At 42.2% G+C, this 22,828-nt stretch overlaps 1 protein-coding gene across 3 annotated transcripts in view; it reads left to right on the forward strand.

Annotated features, from left to right (window-relative positions):
• The window catches only part of ek1 (eph-like kinase 1), a 136,092-nt gene that overhangs the window by 23,567 nt on the left and 89,697 nt on the right, over positions 1-22,828 (forward strand). For all 3 annotated transcript variants that reach the window (XM_037534053.1, XM_037534055.1, XM_037534056.1), the window contains exon 3: positions 1,971-2,640. In XM_037534053.1, coding sequence (XP_037389950.1) covers positions 1,971-2,640 — 670 coding nt within the window. The remainder of the gene's footprint in view (positions 1-1,970; positions 2,641-22,828) is intronic.

The raw sequence follows: 22,828 nt of genomic DNA on the forward strand, positions 1-22,828 counted from the left end.
GCGCCCCCAGATCCCTCATGGACAGCCAGGTGGCGTTTCAGACACCCTGCTGGGTTTAGTGGTGGGCTCTCACCCACCCATGACCCTGACCTCTCCAAGCCTCCCTCAGCTGGTTGTCCTTTCCGGACTGCCCGCTGTGGCCTGGAGGAGAGGAGCTCACGTTCAGCTGATTTCGCTCACCTGCAGAGCGAAGATCCTCCTGCCATCACAGCAGGGGATCATCCATCATCACTTGCCTTTGCTGCGCTCAAGCAAATACCCTTTTCCAATGATGGATTATGATGCAGGCCTCAGGATGAAAAGCCACATGCATTTTTAAGGATGTTTCCCGCAGCATTACAGCCTTGATCAGGAACCAAAGTAGTCTGTAAGGCACAGGAAAACTGGCCCGTTTTTGCGGGCTTCTACTAGAAAGAAGGAAACCTTTTAGCTGTTGATATGTCCCACATACCTGCAGGTACGCGTTTGAACGGTAACGAGAAGGTGTGGCCTTTAATTGACAGTTGGGATAGCACTTCTCTGTTTCAGCTGTCACTGTTTCAATCAGCACAGACTCATAAAATGCATATTTTATGATTAGCAGTTTTTAAACCTGTTGAATAAAACATAGATGCTTTTAACAATGCCAAGGAAAAAACTCAAGGTTGTTTGCAGAGGTTGACTGACAGGTGGATCAATTCTGATGAGAAAATAAAAAGCTTTCTGCTTTAACTGACTGCTTTTTATTATTGATTGCAGTGACAGCACAGTCCATATAATGCGCTCATCATGCTTCTGTCAAAACACCCAACATTTTTTTTTCCAAGGTTGCCAGTGTACTGCTTCATAGATTAATCAGGTGTACAAGCAATCAGGTAAAGGTGATTGACTGAACACTGAAGCTTTTTGTCTTCACATCAGAAGGGATCCACCTGTCAATCACTGTATGCATTTTCGAAAGCCTTTCAATTAAAATTTTTAATGTTGTTATTTATAACAATACATGGTGATCGGTGGTGATGGGTACTAGGGCTTAGGAGGTCTACAATTCAGAGTGACAGTGAACCTACATATGTCTCAAGTTTTTAGATGTAAAGTTGATTTTAAGAGGCATTAGACACTTCTGGCGTCTGGTTCCTATCACCACCATTCTGACTCAGTAAGTAAATCTAAACCAGAGCATTTCACATCAGACCACTGTAAAAGATTTTAACATCTTAATCACTTGATGATAGAGAGATACACAGAGAGAGAGAAGCAAGACATATAATTGCACATAAACTTGCATATCGCTGTTGTCTGAAGAAAACCTCATATCTCCAAATGGAAACTTTACAGGAGAAGGAATAAACATACTTTCCCTTGATAATGAAATTTTTATAAATTTTTTTGGTCAAAATCTGAGAAACAATAAAAATGGAGATACAAGGTTTTGTTCGAACAGCAGCAACATATTAGGCAGAAATTAAAAATACACTTAAAAATAGGCATAAATTAGGCAATAATAAAAAAAGACATTATTATTATTATTAATAATAATAATAATAATTGAAATTATGCATAAAAGTCCGTGGAATTGCTCTTAGAATACTTAAACTGTGTCTAAGACAAATAGAAATGCAGAAGCTGATGACTATGTATGAATTTATTTCCATAGCACACAGACACACACCCTAAGCTGCTTATCCTTCTGGGTTGCTCAAGGTCCTCAAGCCTATCCCAGCAGTTATTTGGCAGAAGGCAGGAAACACCCTGGACAAGTTGCCAGTCCATCGCAGGGCTACTTCCATTCCGAAAATGTTTAGAAATTCTCAGCATTTAGAACTTCCTCAAGTTTGTTGGAAAAGCATCTTTTAACATTTTAACTATTATTTGAAAAAATGAAAGTACTGAAAAAAGGAAAACTTTTAGTGAGTATGTCTTTCAGCTTCTCAGAGGTACTGTGCAGTTCCCAGCCCCTCTGTTCTGACTGTATTCCTCTGTATGTGCAGTGGGAGGAGATCAGCGTTATGGACGAGAGGAACACGCCCATGAGGACATACCAGGTGTGCAACGTGATGGAGGCCAACCAGAACAACTGGCTGCGAACAGGCCTTATTCAACGCGAGGGCGCCCAGCGCGTCTATGTGGAGATCAAATTTACGCTCAGAGACTGTAACAGCTTGCCGGGAGTCCCTGGGACCTGCAAGGAGACGTTCAACGTCTACTACCACGAATCCAACAGCGCCTCACCCCCGCCCCTGCGGCACATCCGCGAGAGCCAGTACGTGAAGATCGATACCATAGCGGCCGACGAGAGCTTCACGCAGACGGACGTGGGCGACCGTGTCATGAAGTTAAACACGGAGGTGCGGGACATTAGTGGTCTCAGCAAGCGCGGCCTCTATCTGGCTTTCCAGGACCTTGGCGCCTGCATTGCTCTGGTGTCGGTGAGGGTCTTCTACAAGCGCTGCCCTCTAGCTGTGCTTAACCTGGCCCGCTTCGGTGACACGGTGACTGGTGGTGACTCAGCACTGGTGGAAGTACGTGGGTCCTGCGTAGAAGATGCAGAGGAGCTGGAGGCTCCCCGCATGTTCTGCAGCGCCGATGGGGGCTGGCTGGTGCCCATCGGGCGTTGCGTGTGCAAGCCGGGCTTTGAGGAGGTGGACGGCCGCTGCCAGCGTGAGTAGAATGCTGTTTAGTTCTCTCAGCAAAAACGAGCAGAGTTGCGCTGTGATGTTTACTGTGCTTTAATTTGTGTTGACGTAAGCAGAATTCTAGTGTTCAGTTTGGATGCCTCTGGTAAAATTGTGTTTTGTTTTGTTCAAGTGAAAATAAGTTAACACATCCCCTACAGAGAACATGCTTCTGCATGTTTTAATACACAGTTGCTGTTTATTTGCTGAATATAACGTATTGCGAAAAAAAAGAAGACATAATGGCACATTTTATGCACTACACTGTGCAAAAAAGTCGTATTTGTTGCCTGTGGAGTGTCATTTTCACTCTGAAAGAAACACCAAGTTATGCAGGGCAGATGCTCCAGAATGAGGCCTGGAAAGTACAGCTAGAGTGAGCTGGTGAAATGAGCGTTGTTGTTTATTGGCCAATTTTACTATTACTATTTACTATTTTAATATTCTTTTGAACTCGTACAAAGCAGAAATAAAATGTGGGTTAACTGTCTATGTTTACAATTCACTTTAACATTTATTATATTTGTACAGTTTATCGAATCGCTTTCCATTGTTTGAGTATTCGCTTCTATTCGCCACCAAAACGAAAATAGTGTGAACTTGGCCAATTTGTGCTGAACCTTCATCGTCTAACGTTTTTTGTGATGTCTCCCAATGGGGTAAGTCTTTTTCCAATAAAACTGTGGTTGCTTGAAAGCGAAAGCATTCAGTGTACAACGCTCCACTCTTCATTTTTCAGTGGTTTAAGTACATCATCCGGCTACCGACAGTGCACTATGGCCCTGTTTACACTTGGCTTTAAATGCATCTTGTATATGGATGTTGCCTTTTTTTATTAACCAACTTATTATAGGACAGTACACAGCTCTCCCACTGTGCCTGGCTGCAGTTATAATAATAGTGAGAAAAATAAACTATTATTTCAACCTAATAATTTACAATTTAAACAGAAAACATAGCAGAAACAAATCATATGAGCCAAACACATGGTTATATTGTGCTGGTCATATGTGGTCATTAGTTGTGTCTGTTCATTTGCATGGAAGCTCTTTGTGAATAACCTGCTAAATTGGGCACCTTCACTAGTGCAAAGTGTAGGTAGGCAGGGGTAATTAGCGCCTCTCTGATCTGTTCCTAATTCTAGTGATGTTTAAGTGGTGTCAGAATCCTGGTTGTAAATTACACTCGAACAGTTGACAAATCTGTATTTACAAGAAAATACACAAGTCTTTTCCCTTTTACCTCTTCCAGCTGTGAAAAACAATAAACATGGCAGTGAATTAAAATATAATTTAACTAATTAAAACAAATATGCCTGATGCACTTCGGTGATCTATATGCTCTTTAATATGGCAAAGAAAATGCATTTTCTCCAGACCTTCTTACTGCCTTTCCCCAAGTTGTGGGTGTATGTTTTAAAAAGCACCTGGACGAGGTGAAGTCGTATTTACTAGTTAACCATGTGGAACATGCGACTTTCCACTGAGCACACAAACCCAGCATAACTTCCCAGGCTGGGAATTCACCAAACTGTGCTGGGCCAAGGGACACTAGGACTGAAGCTGGACACCCCAGGTATGCAGAGAGTAGAGGCGTGGCCTTTCCTGTGTCCTTTGCCCTCTAAATAACAATGACGCAGGCTCCTTGGCCTGTGGGCAATTTGAAATGATCAGATTTTCTATGTGGCTTATCAGTAAATGAACCTTGCAGACTGTAGGTCTCTCTTGGTTTTCTTTAGCATTACTCTTCCCTTTCCTTGCCCCCCACCCCCACCCAAACAGGGAAGGCTAATCTCTTTTCTTAATCCATACTGCTAACTCATTTTACCCTTTCCTCGTATCTCTTGTAGTGCAATCCTGCAATCGTTGACCATCGGGGCAGAATGGATGCTGTTAGCCAGCTAAGCCGTCTGGCTATCTTGCAAGATAGAAAGGATGCATTCGCTGCATGGCCAGCTGCATTAGTTTTTCAGTTGCGATAGCTGGCCGGGGTCGCTGGGGTTAGGTGGAATACAGCAGTGTTTCTTTGTTGTTGTTTACAGAGGAATGAGGTTTGGAGAAATGCAATCTTTATCCTTATTTTTGATCAGAAATATGGCAGCCTTTCACGCAAGTACATCTACATGTTGTACTTGCTGTCAGCATAAACACTGGTCAGGCGTAATGTTCTGACCACCTCCTTGTTTCTGTGCTCATTGTCCATCTTATCAGCTCCACTTACTGTATAGCTGCACTCTGTAGTTCTACAGTTACAGACTGTAGTCCATCTGTTTCTCTGATACTCTGTTACCCTGTTCTTCAGTGGTCAGGACCCCCATGGACATGGAAAGCAGGTACTATTTGGGTGGTGGTGTGTTAGTGTGTGTTGCGCTGGTTTGAGTGGATCAGACACAGCAGTGCTGCTGGAGTTTTTAAAAACCTTAGTGTCACTGCTGGACTGAGAAGAGTCAAGCAAACTCCCACTGGTTGTCCGCACAGCAGAGTCTCTCGCTGTCTTCAAACGCAGACTGAAGACATGTCTCTTGATACAGCACCTAAATGAGCATTGAATTAAGTATTGAATGCAATATATCGTGCTGCAGTTATGTGGTGTAGTGTAGTGTAGTGTGTTGCACTGTTCTGTGTTCAACTCTGTTCCTTTTTCTCTGGGTATCATCAGTGACTCTTTGTTTCTAGCAGTATCTGAGCTCAGGACCGTCTTTCTCTCTAACCTGTTGGAAACTATCAAAGATACTTTCTCTAGACAGACAAAGCACTTCTTGTAAGTCGCTCTGGATTAGAGCGTCTGCTAAATGCTGTAAATGTAGTCCACCAACCAAAAATATCCAGCTTACAGTGTCCTGTGGGCAGCTTCTTGTGACCACTGATGAAGGACTAGAGGATGATCAATACAAACCGTGCAGCAGGAGATGAGCTGTCCTCTCTTACTTTACATCTACAAGGTGGACCGACAAGGTAGGAGTGTCTAATAGAGTGGACAGTGAGTGGACACAGTGTTTAAAACTCCAGCAGCACTGCTGTGTCTGATCCACTCAGACCAGTGCAGCACACACTAACACACCACCAGGTCCATGTTACTGCAGTGCTGAGAATGATCCATAACCCAAATAGTACCTGCTCTGTGAGGGTCCATGGGGGGTCCTGACCACTGAAGAACAGGGTAACAGAGTATCAGAGAAACAGATGGACTACAGTCTGTAACTGTAGAACTACAGAGTGCAGCTATACAGTAAGTGGAGCTGATTAAATGGACACTGAGTGTAGAAACAAGGAGGTCATAATGTTATGCCTGTTCGGTGTACATAGATGTACATGTTCATCAATTCATGTGTAATGATTGTGCTGGAAAGGGATTCCAGCGCTGTGTTCCTCTCGCATGTTAAAGTCTTCTCTGTGGCTCAGGAGCTTGTGATGACTCAATCCTCAGCAGAATAACAGTCATTGTGTGTGGCGGAGTGGAGTGATGTCTGGAAGGCTGAGCTCGAGGTAGGAGATTATTGAGATGTGACAGGGTATGGCAGACTTTCTCTCCGCTTTGTAATCCTCTCTCTGTAACAGAATAAGAAATAATAAAGCCAGCCGTCTCTGGGCTGCCTGCTGAAGTGTTGGAGCGGGAGAGAGGGGCGTGCGAGCATTGTCTTTCATGCAGAAAGATCTTGTTAAAGATAGTAAGCTGTTGTCTGCTGTCTAGTTTGTAGTGTAGAGACGTGATTAGGTTTGTTTATCGAATAATTTTTGGGTAGAACTGCATGATCATTTAACACACTGACTTATGAATTGCTTCGCACGGCTTTCTCAGTACAGAGCAAAATGTCCAGTGTTGTCTTAGTCTTAGTGTTTAATTTGGGTTCAGCTGGGATTGAATGAGCACTGGAGGTGTTGTTTTAATACTGGATGTGTTCGTTTCGCACATGTACATATTTCAGTTAGTGAATTGTTGGGTGTTATGATATAGAATATAGCGATTGCCACCCTGAAACGTGGCTAATGATTTTGCCACCATAGAAGGCGAAAACAATAGAATAGCATTACTTGAATATTTGATATGAGTCTCTTGGTTTTAGGAAGAATTGGCTGCATCAACTTTGAAATTTTAGTCAAGAATAATCAATTATTTTATTAATTAATAATAATATGCACTCATTTTTGGGCTATAATCAAATTCTCAGGCTATTTTCAGCTTAAAGCATTAAACAGGGTGGGCCATTTATATGGATACACCCAAATAAAATGGGAATGGTTGGGGATATTAACTTCTTGTTTGTGCCGCATTAGTTTATGGGAGGGGGGAAAACTTTTCCAGATGGGTGGTGACCATGGCGGCAATTTTGGATCCAACTTTAGTTTTTTCAGTGGGAAGGGGGTCGTGTGACCCCTCAATCTTACTGAGGATTTCACAAGAAAAACAATGGTGTGCTTAGTTTTAACGTAACTTTATTCTTTCATGAGTTATTTACAAGTTTCTGACCACTTATAAAATGTGTTAAGTGCTGCCCATTGTGTTGGATCATCAATGCAGCCCTCTTCTCCCACTCGTCACACACTGAGAGCAACACCGCAGAAGAAACGCCAGCACAGGCTTCCAGTATCCGTAGCTTCAGGTGCTGCACATCTCGTATCTTCACAGCATAGACAACTGCCTTCAGATGACCCCAAAGATAAAAGTCTACGGGGGTCAGATCGGGAGACCTTGGGGGCCATGCAGCTGGCCCACGAAGACCAATCCACTTTTCAGGAAACTGTTCATCTAGGAATGCTAGGACCTGACACCCATAACGTGGTGGTGCACCACCTTGCTGGAAAAACTCAGGGAACGTGCCAGCTTCCAAAGTGGATTGGTCGTCGTTAAAACCAAGCACACCACTGTTTTTCTTGTGAAATTCTCAGTATATTTGACGTGTCACACGACCCTCTTCCCATCGAAAAAACTAAAGTTGGATCCAAAATTGCCGCCATGGTCACCACCCATCTTGAAAAGTTTTCCCCCTCCTGTAAACTAATGTGCCAAATCAGGAAGTTAATATCCCCAACCATTCCCATTTTATTTAGGTGTATCCATATAAATGGCCCACCCTGTATTTATTGTCTATTTTACTACTGTTTAAATAGCTCCTACCAGTGTGGATGGGCGATATAATATCACAATACTTGAAGACATTTTCATGCTATTCACGATATTCATATCAAGTTTTTCTGAGGTTTGATTGATGCAAAAAAAGCACCAATAGTATCACATTTACCAAAGACTTTAAGAAACTTAAACACACTGGACTCTAAATACAGTTAAACAGGACTAATTAATCCCTTTTTTTTAAGGTGAAACCTCAGGTCAGTGTTATCATGTACTGAAGATATTTACCATATACTCAGAATAGCATATTATGATGTTATTTATAAGGATATGTTGTCTGATTCTGATTGCCCACCCCTATTTTCCAGTCATATTTGTGTATTAATTCTTGATTTTTAAAAATAATTTCTGTATTAAAACAATCGAGCTGTAGTTAAGCTTGAGATTTCAGGATTAATTCAAGTGTTCTTTTAAGGAATCGTAATCTACTTGAATGAAACTAAATTATTGGTCTTATTGCTTCACCTCATTATCCCTTCAATGGAGATGTAACTATTCCTCCTCCTGTCAATCAGAAATCGGCGCTGTGCCTCCTAATCACTCTGTTTTTGAAAAGCAGCCGAGAAATCTTTCTTCAAGACTGCATTTCCCATGAAGAGGGACAAAAAGAAGCTTACAAAAGCAGGAGTTGTAACCTTCAGGAAAAGGTAAACAGCTCGTCCAGTGTCTCCTGTGTAGTCGTGCATATGGTGATGGGCTTAAACGCTGGTCTTTGTGCTGCTTGTCTGTCTCCTCCAGCGAGTTGCTAATGGATTCATTAATGGCTTCTGCTTTTGGCCTTAGACCAGAGCCGTTCTGTAATTACACCGTCATTGTTGCTTTTCTTGCGTGAGTTTTCTCACCTCTAGCCTGTCCAGTGTGAGATGGTCTCTGCCCTGTGAGCCTGACATCCTGAGCCGTATGTCTCGAGGACGCTAGCGCTTTTAAATATACTCCTTCCTGGGCTGCTGCCTCGTAGGTGGTAGCGTGTGTGGAGAGAGCAGGGAATGGGCGAGTGACAGGAAATGAGAGGATGATGGATTATTTTAGGAACTCTGTTTCAGACCAGAGACAGAAAAAGAGACAGAAAGAGAGGCTGATAATGCAATTAATTGGCACCGAATTTGCCAGCCTGTCGCTGCTCTATTCTGCTTTAAGTCTGATAGGGGAAATATGGATCTGTTGACATGTTGTTAAAGATGATCTGTCTTAATTACAGGAGTGTGTGTCCGTGGGTCTCTATTTGAATGTAACTTTGAGTTGTTCATACAGTGCAAAACATGCTGACGTGAGCCTGTTTAGCTGAACGGCTCAGGAAGTCAGGGAAGTTTGTTGTGTTTCGATTCAGTCAATCACCTCCCACTGTGTACCAGCGGTGGACGAAGTACACAAATCATGTATTTGAGTTAAAGTAGAGACACCTGAGGTAAAATATATTACTCCAGTAAAAGTAGAGGTTCCTCCCTTTAGACCTCCACTTGAGTAAAAGTACTAAAGTATTTCCCTTCAAATGTACTTAAGTATAAAGTAAAAGTACTAAAAGAATAATTCTGGCTCTGATCTGGTCCTGTTATCATTTTTATAACCAGACTGGCTTCATGAACTCATTTCAGGTGAAAGTCCTCCAGCGTCTCTCTTGGTAAACCAGTCTTTTAATAGAACGTCATTAATTAGTGACGCTGACGTCTATTAAAATGATCAGAAGCACAAAACACTGAAGGTAAACAGTTTCCATCAGGGAGAACCGAGTGGCTCTGAAATCACTTTTTACACACAAGCAAAGTTTCAGTTTCAGATTTATTTACAACTTAGTTCCAAGTTTAAGTTGAATAAAAACTGGCTTTAAACTCAGGATCACAGATGAGCTCCTTTACTATGTTGATCTGTAGGCGTCTGTTCATAAACATAAACCAGCCCAAACTCATTTACTATAAAATGAAATGGTGTTTGTAGAAATTCAGAAAAAAGACGCGTCAGTCTCGACTGCATATGTGGACATATTTCTATATTGAGCTCTATTTACACAAAGTTAGGTTAGTTCATCATTTATGTTGAACAGACTCTCCCAAAGTTTTACGCTGCTGCGCTGACGTTGAACCGCGTGCTGCACTGGGTCGGTATGACCAACAGGTCAAAACCAGCTCTAAACAAAGTGACCGCTGGGCCCTGATTGGTGCTCTGGCTTTGCGCTTCTTTCGTTTTGACATGTTACGTTTTTATACACACAGAAACCAAAAGGAAGGAGAGATTTCTCAAAATGTAGGAGGAAAAAGTCGGATATTAGACTCTGAAATGTAGTGGAGTGAAAGGAAAAAGTCGCCCAGAACGGAGAAACTTCAGTACAGATACACCAAAAATATTAAAGTACAGAAACTAATTACATTTACTTGATTACTGTCCACCACTGCTGTGTACTCATTTGAAGTCTGAGGTAGTCCGAATTGATTTCAAGGCAGAGGACATTAGAGAGACATATGAGTTAGGCTTTAGCCTAACATGGACATCAGACCACTTGCTGTGCTGCCTGCAGTGCCACCTTCTTTGAATGGGGATTATTCCCTGCATCCTGCCAAAGCTCTGGTGCTGATAGTGTGTGGTAATACTTAACAAATTAAAGTGAATAAAAAGAGAAATTTTGGACAGAAAATAACATTTAGCGCACACTTTGCTGGGCCCAGTGAAGCTGCTGTGAGGTCAGGGCTAGGACGCAGTTTTGACATGGGTTTATTCCTATATTGTTGCTCTGTTTTCACTGTTTTGCACAACAATAATATTTTAATGTGCTTCAGTCCTTAAGTCTGGTTCTATAAAGTGAAGGGGCAGAATAATACAACCCCTGTTAGCCTAGAAATATAGGCTCACTTAAGCTTCTGAAATGATTTTATTTGGCAAATATGTCAAAACTATAGCATCAGAAATTTTAATTATACATTGATATACATTTCTGGCCATACTGCCCACTATTACTGTGTCCACCAATAAAGGGACCACCACTGGACCAATTGTTTTGATGGTGGACCACACTTAGCACTGCAGGTGCACCAGCGTGGTCTAAGCATGCCTACCATTTTGTACATCTCGCTGGTTTGCAGTGAGAAACTACAGGTGATCTTTTTTCCACACACATATTTGTTGATCGGCCTTCATCAGTGGGCAGGCTCTGACCACAGGACCACTGTGTTTCCAGCAACTTAATTACCTGATAACTTGACCTGGAACAAGTCCTACTAACATGCCACTGCCAGTGTCACTGCTACACTGAGAATAGTCCACCATCCATATAATATGGGGTCAGCAGTGGTCCTATGGTGGTGGTTTTGCGCTGATGGACGGTCTAAAGAGGGGCTGGTGGGCTACAGACGGGCTACAGTCAGTCATTAGAAACCTAAAAAAGTGCACATGTTTGTATAAAATAGCTGCTCAAATGATTTCAAGGCAGTGGTGTAATCATGGAGTGAGATCTGTAGTGTCTCAGTAAGTAATGGCAGCATTAAACCATAAATACATCACCAGAAGATCGAGTTTATACTGCGGATCAGAAACAACCTCACGCTGAAGGGTTTACATGTGCTGGGCTAATCCGCAAGACTGAGTTTCTGCCTGGCTTGCTGAGAAAACAATGTGCGTCCGGGTCCAACGTGCCCTTAAGACGCAGAGTGTTGCCATGACAAATGAATCAGAAGTATATAAGGTGCCACGGCGTGTGTGCGGTTTTTATGTGCTTTTGCAGTGGATTCTGGCCGTTCTTGGTGCTGCAGTCTTTCTCCCTCGCTGTGCTGTGAAATCCCATGCATTCACCGAAGAATAACATGATTAGGAGTGTCAGCAGAATTATATAAGCGGTTAAATTTAGGCCAGCCCTTCCGCCGTCGCCTGTCTCCTGTGTCATGCCCTTCTCCTTGTCTGCCTGTTTCTCCCCGGGTTTTGTTTTCCTGAGAATGCTCGATATTCCTTCGATATTCTGCCTCTCTGTTTCTGTCAATCCTTTCACCTCTCTCTCTCTCTCTCTCTCCCTCTCTCTCTCTCTCTCTCTCTCTCTCCCCGACTGAGAGGTCAGACCCCACAGGGCTACAGTGTTTCATGCAGGCTGTCGTGCTCTGTCACTCTCCATTACTGATAGCGCAGGAGGGAGAGGGAGGGAACAAGGATGGCGATTGAGGCTAATGCTGCTTGGATGCCCATCTACTCTCTTCCTCCGTTCAGTGACCCCCCCCCCCATCTCTTTCTCTCTCTTTTTTTTTTTTTTTTTTTCTCCTCTCTCTCTCTTTCTTTCTTTTTCTTTCTTTCTTGCTTGCTTGCTTGCTTGCTTGCTTGCTTTTTCTCTCTCTCAGCCAGCCGCAAGCTGATATGGCCACCCCGATTTAGTGGCCGTGGGCTGATACGGCCACCCCGATTTAGTGGCCGCGGGCTGATACGAGCACCCCGATTTATTGGCCGCGAGCTGATACGGCCACCCCGATTTATTGGCCGCGAGCTGATACGGCCACCCCGATTTAGTGGCCGCGGGCTGATATGACCACCCCGATTTATTGGCCGCGGGCTGATACGACCACCCCGATTTATTGGCCGCGAGCTGATACGACCACCCCGATTTATTGGCCGCGAGCTGATACGGCCACCCCGATTTATTGGCCGCGAGCTGATACGACCACCCCGATTTATTGGCCGCGAGCTGATACGACCACCCCGATTTATTGGCCGCGAGCTGATACGACCACCCCGATTTATTGGCCGCGAGCTGAGGCGCCGGCCGCGAGCTAATGAACTAGCCACACTTTGATGTTAGCCATGAGCTAATGTGGCGTAATATGGCAGCTTAATTTTACTGCATGAATTAATACGTTAATGAACACGCTAGCCGTACAAGCTTATATACTAGCCACTAGTTTCAAGTTTATTTGTCATTTGTACAACATATCAGGACAAACTGCTTGCGGTGAGGCTCAGATCACTTAACAGAAAGTAAATGAGTAAAAGTAAAATATAAAAAACAAATTGAAACGTATTAAATATACACAAAATATAGAAACAATATACACTTTAAAGTGGCTGAAGTGTTAAGGTGTGATTGTCTTTAGCAGAGATGATACGATGATGATGATGATGATGATGACTGAGTGAAATGGTAGTTGGGGAAGGACCCACAGCTTCACACCTTGTTCAGCAGCCTGACAGCCTGTGGAATATTTTGTTCAGTGCTTTTTTTTTGTTTGTTTGTTTTAATTTATGAGCCTCCTCATTAATAATACATGTGCTGTTACACTTCTCGCTCTGAGAAACTGGCATCATGCGTTCTTTTATTTCCCATCCTGTCTTCCTTAACCCTGTTTGCTCTCTCCCAGTCGCCCTTATTCTCTCGCTTTCCCCTGCCTGGATGTTTGTTAAAGACTCTTTTCAATGCAAAGCCACTTGTGCGAAGGCCTCTCACAGGGTCTGCACGTTCTCACCCTCATTCCTCCCTTCAGAGTGCTCCAATGAATCGCAGCGCTCTTGTGGGGTGGGAATGCCACTCAAGAGCCCTGCATGAACATGTCGGCCATTGAGCCACCGACTGGCATCAGGTATGACCCAATGGCCTCCCACAGTGACACAAACATCTCCTCGTGGGCTCCTCTCGTTAAAAGAGCTTGAATGAAAGGTTCAGAGAAAAAAAAAAATTACGACAAGTTTAGCCACCTGTCCAGGATTTTCCTGCGCCGTCCACTCCTGGACACAAAATGTAGTTAGGTGTCTGTAGCTGAGATCTGTGCACCTTAGGTTTCATTATGAGTATAGTAGGCCTGTAACAATACAACATATCGCATTGTACTGAATTATATCAGCATATCATCTGAATTATGCCATTGTCCTGTAACTGGCATGTTGGCTTATGGTTAGTGTGTTATGTTGGGCTATTGTTTTATCAGGCATGCTGTTAACTTCTGTTTCTGATATTATTGTACTTTTATACTGTTGAATGCTCTAATCAGGTAAAAATGAAACATATTAACATTAAAAAATGCAAATATTTAGCGACTCATTATTTTTTAAATCGAATGTGTGTCAAACCAAGACACTCGTAATGGGACAGAATCAGACACTCGCTGATAAAAGGAGTGAAAAGAAGCTTTACTAGTCAGTTCGTTATCCGTATGCCAATAAACAGGGTAAGGTCAAGTCCAACAAAGACAAAATAAGATAAGATGCGTTTATTGTCATTGTCACTTCCTACGTACAAAACAATTTAAACATAAGGCTAAAATATATAAAGTGCAGATTTTAATATATATATATATATATATATATATATATATATATATATATATATATATATATATATATATATATATATATATATATAAAATACAAATATACACAAACATAACGAACAGGACCAGGCAACCAATTCCAAAAGGGAACAGGCAAAAAAGCAAAATAAGTCAGAACAGAAACTGAGTACAAACACACAGAACGTAACGCCTAATAACGCCTAATATCAGGGTCCGGCAACATGTGGCTCCGGAGCCGCATGCAGCTCTTTCACTGCTTTGTCGCGGCTCCACAGCTGAATTAGGTTTTTAGGTAAAATCCTTTGCAGTAAAATGAAGCTCTGCTGATCGTTCAACACAGTTTTAACACTAATTGGTCTTAAACGCTGGAGTTAATGTAGCCTATAACTGCTAATTCACCCTTTAACCCTCACGGTAGGTGCGCAGAGTGCTGGTCACCGTAGTCATGCAGACAACAGTCTCACCTAGCTTGTAGCCAACAGAAAGGCGAAGAGAAAGATTTAAGACTAACACCAGTAATTCGGAGATGAATGGACTTATTTATAATCGCTCCAGCTGGTTTCCTGATGCGATTAATCTGCAGTGAGAAACACTAAAACAAACACTAAAAAGTTGAGGCTGAAGTCAGTTTCTCAATCGAATTGTCCCGTTCCACCTTAAATGGTGCAGCAGGGTACGTTCTGGTGCCTCAGAAACTATTTAAGGTGGAAAGGGAAAATCTGAACAAGAAGCTGGTGAATGGGAAGCGACTTCAGCCTCGTAAAAGGTCTGACATTTACAGCCAAGAGGGTAAAATGGACATAAAATGTTGTGGCTCCCAAAATGTTTGTTTATTTATTTTGAAAGGACAAAATATTTCTTCTTAATATTTGGGTTGCGACCCCTCCTTTAGATATAAGCAATACCTCGCACATAACTATGACTAAAGCTTATAAATCAACCCAACCAGATCATGGGACGAAGAGAACAGCTGAACAGAGTCAGTAATCTGGAGAATCGGATTGTCGTAGGTGGATTCAGGTGACGCCACAGTCGTGTTCTCCCACAGGGTTCTGGGATTTGGAGTCCACCAGAGAGTCTGAACCGAAGGCATGCGTGACACCACCACTGTGTTGTACATAGTCTAATAATGAAATTTTTGAATTACTACACCCCCCAATCCTCCGAATTTACTAAATATTATGCCACTGATGGTAGCTGACCAGCTAAGACATGTTTGGTATTTGAAGTTTGCTTCTTTAATTTTTGCACGGGAGCTATGAGGCTAGTGTAGCTTACAAGTAATGGAAGGTTATATATCGCTTGTATCTCCAAAACGTTAACTTTACAGGAGAAGGAAAAAACCTACTTTACTTTTAATGTAAGTCAATGGAACCAGAATCTTTTTACAAGTCATTTTGGGCTGTTTCTTTCAGTTCGTTCGTCATGAAATTTACGTACAATGTAAAGGACAACAGGCGTTATAAAAGGATGTCAAACTGAAAAACGTTAAAAATGGAGATACAAGGTTTTCTTCCGACAGCAGTGATATGTTCAGTTAGTATTGTGTTAAAATGTATAATCCACCTCAAACTGTTGAGGTAATGAAATGATCTCAGATATACTTTCTTACACTGTATAACCTGCTGGTATCTTACAATAAGCACAAAATTCAGACTTCTAAATGACCACTAGCACTGCTGTTCCCTCTGCCTTGTGCTCTTGACTGTTTTTAACAGCATATCATACAGTGTCTGAAACATCATAAGCAAGTGGAATGATCTAGACGCGCTTGCGTGATGGTAATTGATGCTTTCTTTAAGCTTCTGTCACTCATTAACCTCATAGATCTTCTGCAAAACCAAAAAAGCATACTTCAGACACTTACCATGTCTTGATCAAACACTTACATTTGGAATGAGTGGAAAATTGTGTAAATTGAAACAGTTGATTTGAGCGCGCAGAGCTGAGGCTGAACTGTGGGCTGGAGGCTGGAGCGGCCGAGTTGAGCTCTTTGTGACAGTAATCTCACCGCGAGGAGCATCTTCCTCTCCCAGTGCGGAAACTGGGTCATGGGATTGTGAGCGCCCCTGACAGAGCGCCGCAGCAGGAGGCTCCGAGCAGCAGAAGCTGGGCTGATTCTTACACACACTTGCATTGCAAACTACGGGTGACACACAAGAGTTTGGAGTTACATAAGATGGAGCTGTGCAATGTGGTTTCGCTTAGTATCGGGGTGATATCGGGAGAAAATGCTTGACCGGATATTCGAGGGAAAAACGGATTAATTTGATTCAGTCTTGTAACAAATCTAGCCTGAAATAGCACAGTCACGCTGTGTGATGAGATATTGTTAGCTGCATAGCCTACCTGTATGTGCTCAACTCAAGTGAAGTGCTTCAACTGAAAATAGCTAATCTTAAAGCTTAGTATTTAAAGCCTGGTGTGGGTGTTGGCCGGTACTGAAGGTACTGATAATGACAGTACTGGAAAAGAAAGTGGTGTTGTGCCGTCTCTAATTACATATGACCTGTAAATAAAATCCTAGATTAGATAAGATTAGATTCAACTTTGCCATTAGATATGTACAGGACATAAAGTACATATAAAGGGCAGGAGGTAACCACGATAAGTGATGCTCTGGACACAATATGTAAGATTGAGGATGGTAGAGAGGTTAAAGATGTGCAAGTATAAATATAATGTTTGGTATTTGAAGTTTGCTTCTTTAATTTTGCATGGGAGCTATGAGGCTAATGTAGCTTACAAGTAATGGAAAGTTATATATTGCTTGTATCTCCAAAACGGTAACTTTACAGGAGAAGGAAAAAACCTACTTTACTTTTAGTATAAATCAATGGAACCAGAATTTTTTCCAAGTCATTCTGAGCCGTTTTTTTTTGGTCTATTCATCATGAAATTTATACACAATGTAAAGAGTAACAGGCATTTTCAGATTATGTCAAAATCTGAAAAATGACAGCAAAATGGAGATACGAGGTTTCGTTTCGACAGCAGCGACATACAAAAAAATGCAGTTTAGTTTAAAAGTATAAATATAGTTTACAAATGAAGTCTTAATTGTGACTTTAATAGATGACCCACATTATTTTGCCCAAAAGCTTTCCAAAATACGTCTGTAATTAGCGAGTCATTAGGTTTACAGCACACAGTAAAGAATTTTGTGATTGTTCAGAGGGCTCATTTGCATATTCCAGCCTTTTTCTATATCAGTGTTGCAGAGGTTGTTGCTGCAATAATGCTTAACATACAATATATTGTGCAGCCCGAATGCTAATGCTAACCAAGCCTCCTGGTCCTTTGAGTCTTTTTAGCTTTGTGGAGCAGATTTACAAAATCCGACACAAAGGAAAGCTCATAATGGTGTACTGTATGTGTGAGCTGATATGCTGTGACAGAGAGGGGGAGGGGTGTGTGTGTGTGTGTGTGTGTGTGTGTGTGTGTGTGTGTGTGTGTGTGTGTGGTCGCCTGTTTGCTCGGGTGTCTCCAGTCTAGTATGTTGGGCAGTAAAGGTCAGAGGGGTTAACCCATCTGGTAGTCATCAGCTTTGCACACACTAGTGCTGTTGTCTGAGGCAGCGAGGCTTCCGTAATGACCTCCTTTAGTCCGGCTCTGTCCAAATGGGCCTTAAGTTTTGTTTCCACATCTGTAATCCTCAGCATGGCATGGCACCATGTTGGGAGCCAGCGGGATTCTGCCAGTGGAGCAGATGATATTTTTGCCAGAGATTTAGGTTAAAAAAAAAAAAAAAAAAAAAAACAGCAGACACCAAATTGCTGCATATCACTCTGTTGCCAGTGAAATCACTATTTATTTATTTATTTATTTATTTATTTATTTATTTATTTATTTATTTATTTATAAATGGATTATGTGTGGTTTTTAGGAAATTGGAAATGTGGCTTTCTTGTTGGAATGCATAGTGAGTCAGATTTGTCTGCGTGTTGAGCCTCTGTTTTGAATGGCCCAAAGGACTCTTTTGTTCCAATTTTGGGGTGGAAATATACAATTAGAGGTCATGGCCTGCTGTTTACTGTACTGTGCAAAAATCAGAGAGCACACTTTCATGTATTTAATTTGCAGTTTGTTTTTCATCATCAGTCAAAACAGAAGATAAATATTTAACAAAAAATGTGAAGAATCCTCAAAAACTAAACTATTAACCACACGTTCTGTCTCTAGCTAGACACGTCAGTGTTTTCAGTGAGAGACGACACATTTTGTTACTAAATGGGGAGCACAAGTTATTTAACACATCACTTTTAGAGAGATGATATCAGACCTTTCAGTATTTAGTGTGTCCAGCCTTTGCTCAGGTTCTTTTTCATTCTTTCCACAAGTTCAATGTTCTGTCTTAGAGGTTGGATGTATTTTGTGCTTCTTACCAAGTAATTCAATTTACTAATGTAAACCCATTAGTTAATAAAACCTTACACTACATCGCAGATGTCCAGTTTGGGGCAGATCTTCTTCTTTGTATATTTCCTTTTCTTAGCCACAGCTTTTTGACAGCTACACATTTTTTTCAAACTCGTGTTGTCTTACTGCCCCCCCCCCCCCCCCCTCCTCTGGATTATTTCCGATCTGAAGCAAGAGATGGTCTTTGTACTATTGCTGAAATATGTAAGCTTTATGCATTGGTTGTCTGACTTATCTGATATTATCTGGTCTACCAGGTCTGGGACTGTTGTTAGGGGTCCTTGCTTGGCTCAAAGTGGTCCAGGAGCTGAGAATATCCAGACAGGAGCTGTTTAGTGGTCACAGTTCGTGACTAGTGATTAGTTGGTTTAAATTAATTAAGCCGGTTTCAGACCAAAATTGATTTGAATGGGCCAAGACCACTGTTTAAAGTTGGTCTGGAAGACCGGTCTCAGGTCTGTCTGCAGCCTCGTCAGCTGTATGCTACATTACCGTCTTTTCTCCCACAGCCAAAAGCTTTCATTTGTCTGCAGCATCGCCGCTCGTCCGGCGGACTGAAAAAGATGCTTCCTAAGCCATATTATTGTTGAAGTCCTTATATGAAGAGTGTAATGCCATTCGTGTCGCTGTCGCATTGAGTGCTGGATCATTTAAGCTCTGCCGGTACCTGTTGAAATGTTTGAGCTTTGGGAGAGTTCAGCCCTCAGCGCTCAGTAAATGGCTCAGAGTTATAGTCTAATGCGTTATGGATCCCCTCAGTCTTTTATCAGCAGAGCCGCTCTCTCTGCCAATTTGAAAGCGCAGGGTTCTGCGCGAGTGTGACTGCTGCTTTCAGCTAGGCCGCTTTTTATTGGCCGCAGCAGGGAATTCTAAAGTGCAAGACATCTGCGATGCCCATTTATGCCTTTTTTTTTTTTTTTTTTTTTTTTTTAATTTACCCTTGATAGTCATGTCGTTTTTGGAATAGGTTTTACTGTGGAAAAAGATATGTGCAATCACATGTTGCTACTATAATGCCGGAGTGAGAGACACGATTTGGGGGTTTTGGGCGGACCGGTCATTAAATTTCCCATTACGAATGCACTTTGTTTTGTGTGTGTGTGTGTTTGGTGTGGGGGGTGGTGGGCATACCCTCAACCTTCCATCAGCTGAACAATATCCACAAACTGTAAACTGGCATTTTGCCATCTACTGGCATGTATTTCTGTGTTATTTACTACTCACACTGGGAACTGAATTGTTATTGATCCAGACAACAGCTAAACCTCCACAAATGGACTGACAACATGGGGTAAATGGTTTGCTTGAGAATTCCTCTGATTAACTCTGTGATTACATTAAATAAACAAAGCAAGCAGCCAATCAAAAAAAAACAGACACAAAACAAAGTGTGTTCGTAATGGGAAATTTAATGACAGGTGCTCGTAAATGAAATGGCGCTTAAATGTCTCTGTTGAGATCAGTCACCTTATCCAGCTTGGATCTTAAGAGGAAAGCATGCGTCATTGCTCTGGCATACACGTCACAGCAAATAATTCTGTTTATGCCGGGCAGGAAAGCACTTTATTGGGCATGGTGGGCTTCGGATTTGTGCCTTTCCAGTTTCTAGGCAAGGGCTTAGCAGCTTGGGATGCAGCTATGTCATCTTTCTTAAGGGTTTAGTCAAGAATCAAAACAACTGCTTGGCCATTTCCACATGAATGTAACAGTGCTGGTGTCTTTCAGCGGACTTGCTTTTGGAAGTGTTGGTGTAAAACATTTAATTCATATGGAAATGATGTACAGGTTTGAATGAAGTAAATTCAGTGCATCATCTCCCCCCCCCATTGTATTCCAACAACTCTATTTCCCGAATGTCTATTAATATACCCAGAGCTAAGCCCAGGATGACTGCAGTGCTGCTCTGGGACTTTGAACAAAGACTAATGAAATGCGGACTAGCCGTAGACTCCACTGGACCTTCTGTGATGGCTTCCATATGTGCGCAGACGGCCGAACGGCTTTGTTCCTGCCTCCCAGGTCTTAGGAGTCGCCCTCAGTTCAGAAGTACTGATCAGTGACTGCTGCAGCAAAGACGGCCAGAGCCATCCATTACGAGCTGAGCTGACAGCCAACACAACTTTCTAATTCGGATCGTGTGAGGTTCGCACATCATTCGCCCCTTTTCTTCTGTCCGCGTTCTAAATGGATGGCGTGTTTGGTCATGCTCAGTGGACACCGTGTTTCTCAGGCCATGAAACCACCTTTTTACTGCGAATTCTTTTTCACTGAGTCGGAAAAGAGTCGAGGAAATTATACGCCTCCTCCCGTCGCTCCCTCGCCCTCACTCTTTCCCTTTCTCTCAGGGTTTACAAGCCACGAGGGACACATTATCCCACAAAGCCCTGATTAAGCCAAAACCGAGCAGAAAAGATTAACAGCTGGCTTTTATAGTGCTGTTATTATTACACTAATTGTGTAATATCTGAGTTTATTACAGGTGTGAGGTGCAGGTCAAAATAACCATTGAAACATGGCAGCAGTTTGTGCTTTTGTATTTCATGTTTTACATTACGAAACTCATGTTTCAGGAGCGTTGCTAAGTAACGGAGAGCGTAAATGAAATATAGACTAATTTGTTTAGACATTTCTGCTACAGGCGGCCTAAACCAGGCTAATTTGATTGTCTCATTGGTCTGTTGTGCTTTGAAATGTTTCTTTGCCCTCAGTTACACATTCATTGATCAGTCTAGGAAAAGACCATTATCTTTTAGTTTATATTTTATGTGTGTGTCCTTTCTACTGTTAGGCATCTGGCAAATGACTAAGGGCACTTTGACACCTACCTCATTTGATGCTGACCCATCAAGTTGCAGAGCTCGGCCTGATTTCAAATTAACCCTGGTTCACTTTGCTGGTGGTGGGAACGTAGTTTTGTTGTGGTCTGCACTGAACGAGGGAATTCAACATGTTTTTCTGCTTCCTCTAGCAGTAGATCACCGCCGTCTTGTCTGCATGATATAACTGTTTTAATGTTTGGCTCTTCACAGATGCTTATATTGTCTTTGCAGTACAAGCAGCTGCGAATAACAGCTGATGAGCAACGAAATAATAATAAAGCAGTGCCCTTAATTTTAGCACATGGATCACAGAACGTACCCCAGATACTTGATTGGTTGCATTCAAATTGCCAACCCATCATAAAGAAACAGATAGTAGTATTATTATTGGTTTTTGTAGACGTTGTTATTAAACAGTCATTGCTGTTTTCATGCAAAGTAAGAGTTTCTGAGCTTTTCTTCCAATTTTCTTATACATGCAAACCTGGCCACAAAACCATTTCATTTAAAAATACACTTTAAATTAGATTTCTTACAATCTCAAGGTGACACTTAAGGCAAATAATTTAGAGGTTCATCTGACAAAACCTGGGTAAGCCCCCTTTTTTACCATGCTCTTCAGTGGTCAGGACCCCCACGGACCCTCACAGAGCAGGTCCTATTTGGGTGGTAACACTGACGTGGTGGTGTGTTAGTGTGTGTTGTGCTGGTGTGAGTGGATCAGACACAGCAGTGCTGCTGGGTTTTTTTCACTCACTGTCCACTCTATTAGACTCTCCTACCTTGTCAGTCCACCTTGTAGATGTAAAGTCAGAGACGACAGCTCATCTGCTGCTGCACAGTTTGTGTTGGTCATCCTCTAGTCCTTCATGAGTGGTCACAGGACGCTGTTGGCTGGATTTTTTTGGTTGGTGGACTATTCTCAGTCCAGCAGTGACACTGAGGTGCTTAAAAACTCCAGCAGCACTGCTGTGTCTGATCCACTCAGACTAGCACGGCACACACTAACACACCACCACGTCAGTGTTACCACCCAAATAGGACCTGCTCTGTGAGGGTCCGTGGGGGTCCTGACCACTGAAGAGCATGGTAAAAGAGGGGGCTTACCAAGGTTCTGCCAGATGAACCTCTAAATTATTTGCCTTAAGTGTCACCTTGAGATTGTAAGAAATCTAATTTAAAGTGTATTTTTAAATGAAATGGTTGTGTGGCCAGGTTTGCCTGTATAAGAAAGTTGGATTCATACCTGCTCCAACATGATGATTAAGATGTCTTAGCCACAAAATGTTTCAGCTAAATTTCTCTTACTGTAATATAATTAAACTGTCAGTACAGTAATTATTGAATGGAAACTTTTTTTTTTTTCTTCAGATTTTGTGCTAATGAGGTAACAAGGGGTTTCATTTTACAAAGAAAAAAAAGTTGACCATAGCTTCCATCAGAGTCACCCAAACCCACTGTAATTCCACCACAGACCCCTAGAGAAACCCGGTTCTAGAGCGTTGAGCCTGGAGGAGCTGCATGCTGCTATGGGTTTCCAGTGATGCGAAGCAGAGTG

This window comes from Pygocentrus nattereri, chromosome 24 (assembly GCF_015220715.1).
Source record: "Pygocentrus nattereri isolate fPygNat1 chromosome 24, fPygNat1.pri, whole genome shotgun sequence".
In the NCBI taxonomy this organism is placed as follows: domain Eukaryota; kingdom Metazoa; phylum Chordata; class Actinopteri; order Characiformes; family Serrasalmidae; genus Pygocentrus; species Pygocentrus nattereri.